This window comes from Sceloporus occidentalis, unplaced genomic scaffold (genome assembly GCF_023333645.1).
Source record: "Sceloporus occidentalis isolate IW3139 unplaced genomic scaffold, rSceOcc1.0.p SCAF_59, whole genome shotgun sequence".
Classification (NCBI taxonomy): domain Eukaryota; kingdom Metazoa; phylum Chordata; class Lepidosauria; order Squamata; family Phrynosomatidae; genus Sceloporus; species Sceloporus occidentalis.
The window spans coordinates 3715739-3720375 of record NW_028317039.1 but is presented as its reverse complement, the minus strand read 5'-3'; the positions used below and the strand labels follow the sequence as shown (position 1 = coordinate 3720375).

The following is a 4637-nucleotide window of genomic DNA, read 5'->3' as shown; positions in this document are numbered from 1 at the left end:
AATAAAAAAATTCACTAGGACTTTGTCCCTCGAGTACGTGAGAAATACTGCTTTTAAACAATAGTATAAGTGCACATAATATATTATACACGCACCTAGAAAGAGTTAATGCATGGAGGGTTTTTTGAAACCTAAAAAGTAGGCTTTATTAAGTGATATGTACACAAGATAAAGTGATGTTTGGAATTCCTTTAAGTCAAAATGTAAAAACATAAATACATTTATATATAAATCTTCGTACAAAAAAGTTACAGGTATTTACAAAAAATATTTATAACATGGTAGTCTTCATTGTGTCATGTACACATTAAAAAATCTCTTAATGTCATGCATTGTATCTGATTTACAAAAATACTTTATGCAGCAATGATTAAACTCCCTGGAAGTTTGAAAATCTGCTAGTTTCATGTTTTTAGTAAAACAATAAAAAAGTGGTATGTGGGCCAACCATCATTTACAAAACAAATGCTCCTTTCATTCTTGAATTAAATGTAGTTTTTCTTGGATACATTGAATATGTTTGGGAAAGAGTAAGCCAAGGGACCTGCAAATCCTTATCAGTAAGAATGGATTGGATAAACACCAAATAGGGATAGGACTGGCAGAATAAAGTTACTTAAATTCTATAGAACATTTAATCAGTTGAACGGACCATTTTAGCAACGTGGTGTTCAAAGATTTCTAAATCTGAGTGCCAGGGGAATGCTTCATAGATGTATTGTATAACCAGCCGGCACTTAAAGGGTTAAAGTAGTGTTACTTACTGCCTGTTGGTTTAGTGCTTAAAAGTTAGAAATACATATTTTAAAAAGCCGAATTTCAAGCTTAAAGGGGGGGGGGGAATATAATAATAATAAAAAAAAGTCAATGGTGTAAATCCATTCATTCTACAACCGATACAAGGGTGGGGAGTGTTGAGGAATTTTTGGGAACCATTTGATTGTTAACCCTTTCCGGAGCAAAAACAAAATATATGTTAAAAGTCCCCGAACTAATGCAATTATAGATTAAAAACCAAAGTTTAGTAATACAACGGTAAACATCTGACATCTAAAAGCATTTCCTTAGAAATACATAAACAGGCATGTTGCATTCATGTTGACCTAACAGTGTGTGTTGGGGGAGGGGGGGTAATCTGCACCAAAAGGCACTATTTGACCAGCTGCTGGGTAGGTGAAGACACCTTCAGAGGGACTTTTAATTAACTGTCCGCAGGGTGCTTAAGGGACCCAAGTATTTACCTAGCAGATCAAGGTTTGTGAATAGTAAACAGAAATCCTATGTCTGGCAGCTGAGTAAATGGCAAATGCAAGAATGTCACCTTCTGCCACTCACACTGTATACCAACAAAACAGAACAGGCCATTTGCTAAAAGGACACCTGGAATGACCGAGCTGCTTAACCTGCCATTTATAACATGTAGATAATCGGAGGGAAGCACTCGGTTTCATCTATTATAGGCCTTAATGGAATATCTAGAACCTCAACTCCACCAGCACTCGCAGGAAAGCATAGGGTTCCCGAGCGGTCCGTACAGTGCATATTCCCAGGCATAAAAAAAACGTCAATACAACACAATGAGGAATGCCCTTCCCATGGCATCCGCGCCCCCGACACACGAGTGATCTCCCTTATGCAGTCCGGTTTATCTGGAAGAGAACGGATACGGTGCGGCGTAGGAAAGGCTGTCAAGGAATGAGCAACAGTTTCAATGGCATAGAACAGTCCCTTTAAATAAAGTCACTTTTGGCTCCATCGCGGGGCAGCAGTCTGACTTCACACAGCAGTCTCCCCTTTGCTGCTGTTACTCAGCCTGTGGTAGAACTTGCGCCAGGACTGCAGGGTCTTCCCCGACCATATCCAAAAGCTTGAAGTGATTCCCACGATCATGGTCATGAGATACTTGATCATAAAGACCGTGAAGTCCGGACTCATGGGGGCGAAGTTGTGGTTGGGACAGGGCACCGCGAAGCTCTTGCAGGTCTGCATGAGCCAGGTCTTCTCCCACGTGTCCCTGAAGGCCTGCTCGTAGAAGTAACAAGCCAGCACGATGGTGGCCGGCACCGTGTACATCACGCTGAACACCCCTATCCGCACCATCAGCCTCTCCAGCTTCTCGGTCTTGGTGCCATCGTGTTTCATGATGGTTCGGATGCGGAACAGCGACACAAACCCGGCCAGGAGAAAGGATGTGCCGATGAAAAGGTACACGAAGAGCGGCGCCAACACGAATCCACGCAAGGAATCTACGCTGTTGATGCCGACATAGCAAACCCCGCTCAGGATATCTCCGTCAACTTTCCCCATGGCCAGGATAGTGATGGTCTTCACTGCCGGCACAGCCCAGGCAGCCAGGTGGAAGTACTGAGAGTTGGCTTCAATGGCCTCATGGCCCCACTTCATTCCGGCTGCCAGGAACCAGGTGAGTGACAGGATGACCCACCAGATGGAGCTGGCCATTCCGAAGAAGTAGAGAATCATGAAGAGGATGGTGCATCCCTCCTTCTTGGTTCCTTGTGCCACCGTGCGGTAGGTATCGTCCGAGAAGCGGTCTAGACACACGGCTTTATCTTTGAGGAGGAAACCGGCGGCATAAGCCACGGCGACCATGAAGTAGCAGCCCGACAAGAAGATGATGGGCCTCTCGGGGTAGCTGAACCGCCTCATGTCAACCAGGTAGGTGAGTACGGTGAAGAGCGTGGAGATGCCGCACAGGATGGCCCAGATACCCACCCACAAGCGGGCGAAGCGCACCTCTTCCTCCTTGAAATACATCAATCCGTTGGCTTTGGTGGGTTCGCAGGGGGCCCCGCAGTCTTTTTCCCCTAGAAAACGATAGCCCAGGTAAGGTGGAACTTTGAGCTGCCGGGGGCAAGTAAACTCTCGTGTAGCGATAGGATTGAAGGTGATAATGTCCGGTAAGTAAGGGGTAGGGTTGGCCGTGGGACCAGACGGTGTGTCTGAGCTGTTTTGCCCCACGCAGATCTCGCCTCCCCCGTGCACAGGGAAGTTCTCGCACCGCAGTCTTTCGGGCCATTGGAAGCCGAACTTGTTCATGAGGGCCTCGCAGCCTTGTCTTGCCCGCTCGCACAGAGACCGGCACGGGGGGATAGCCTGCTCCAGCACCGTGCACACCGGGGCGTACATGGAGCACAAGAAGAATCTTAGCTCGGCTGAGCATTGCACCTTCACCAGCGGGTAGAACTGATGCACCTCCAGCCCGGCGTCTTCCTGGTTGGTGTGGCCCAGCAGGTTTGGCATAATTGTCTGGTTATAGGCAATGTCCGTGCAGAGCGGGATGGAGATCGGCTGGCAGAAGCCATGGTCTGGCACTGAGATTCCTTTTTCTCCTTGGTGTTGCTGACCGGCCGAACCGGAAAGGAGTTCTCCGAAGAGCAAGGTGATGCCGCATAACAGGAAGCCCACACCGGCCATTGTCAACTCCGCTTCTAAGAACGGGAGTCCCGGGCACCGGGTAGCAACTAGTGGTTGAGCTGTGCTCCTCGGAACAACAGGGGGCACCGGAGAGATTAAACGAGCTGCCAAAACAACGAGCTATCAAACCCTTGTTCAAATTAGGACAACGAAACTCCGCCGTCCCAAGTCGTAGGTAGTCCACGCGAAGCAGAAAATTTTAGGTACGGTTTCTCCTTAAATCATGTGAACCAGCGATATTTCCTTCTGTGAACCGGCCAGCGACAACTTTGTTTGTAACGGGATTCAGCACGTCCTAAGAACTCGAACCAGCCAATCACAATGATCTGTAGGAAGCGCTGCTCCTCTCCTTATAAAAGAGGGTGTAACGAAGCTGTAGGGAAAGTGGGCGGGGCATCCACCAAAGTCTACGGGCGCGCCCCTTACACCAATCACTTTTCTGGACCCCCCATTCACAAACCCGCGGCACAGGAAAGGGGCGGGAGGCAGAGTTTGTCTGCAAGCCAATGAGGCGGTTTGTTTTTCTTTGGCCATCAGCTCCCGATTGGATGAATGGTAGTGGGGGGATAAAAGGGTAAATGAAGGGGGTATGTTGGAATCTGAACAAAGCCAGGGGCACGCAGAGGGGGGAGGGGTGATTTTTCTGTGTAGTGAAACCACAGAGCTTGGAAAGTGTGCGGAGAGAAAAGTCTCAGTGTAAATAAAAAAGTTTACAATTCGCAGTAAAAACCCTATTGTTTTAAATTATTGCATGGAATACATCATTATACATTGTATCATATATATATATATATATATATATATATATATAGCCAATAATTATATAGATAGACATAATGTGCATAGCAAAGATTATATGCAGCCTTTCCAGCTGCGGGACATCCCAGGCATTTTAAGGTTGTATATTTGATTTACTCATCTGTCCGTAAACGTGTGTTTTAATGTTCCAATTTTGATTTGATTCCAAACAGTAAAAAACTGTTTAGAAATAAATTCATGTAGCAGTAAAAAACCAGAGGAAAAAGCCGGATATAAAAAATATTTCATCATTCCGCCCACTGGCCAGATTTGTAAGTAATAAGCAGCGTCTGGGCCTTGAAATATTAGGGCTGAACATAATAATCCTTCTAAATACTGCCTTGGCGTCTTTTCACTAAACGTATAATTATATATCCACTTTATCCTGATCTAAGCACTATAAC

The 4637-nt window shown here is 46.0% G+C and overlaps 1 protein-coding gene across 1 annotated transcript; it reads right to left on the bottom strand.

The window, feature by feature from the left end:
* Positions 1-1776: 1776 nt before the first annotated feature.
* On the bottom strand, positions 1777-3435 carry LOC149287562 (frizzled-7). The gene has a single exon (XM_089492676.1). The coding sequence runs from the start codon at positions 3433-3435 to the stop codon at positions 1777-1779; it is 1659 nt and encodes a 552-aa protein (XP_089348802.1).
* Positions 3436-4637: the final 1202 nt, after the last annotated feature.

Excerpts from the sequence above, each read along its gene's own strand:
- LOC149287562 (XM_089492676.1), bottom strand. The coding sequence starts at position 3,435 with ATGGCCGGTGTGGGCTTCCTGTTATGCGGCATCACCTTGCTCTTCGGA.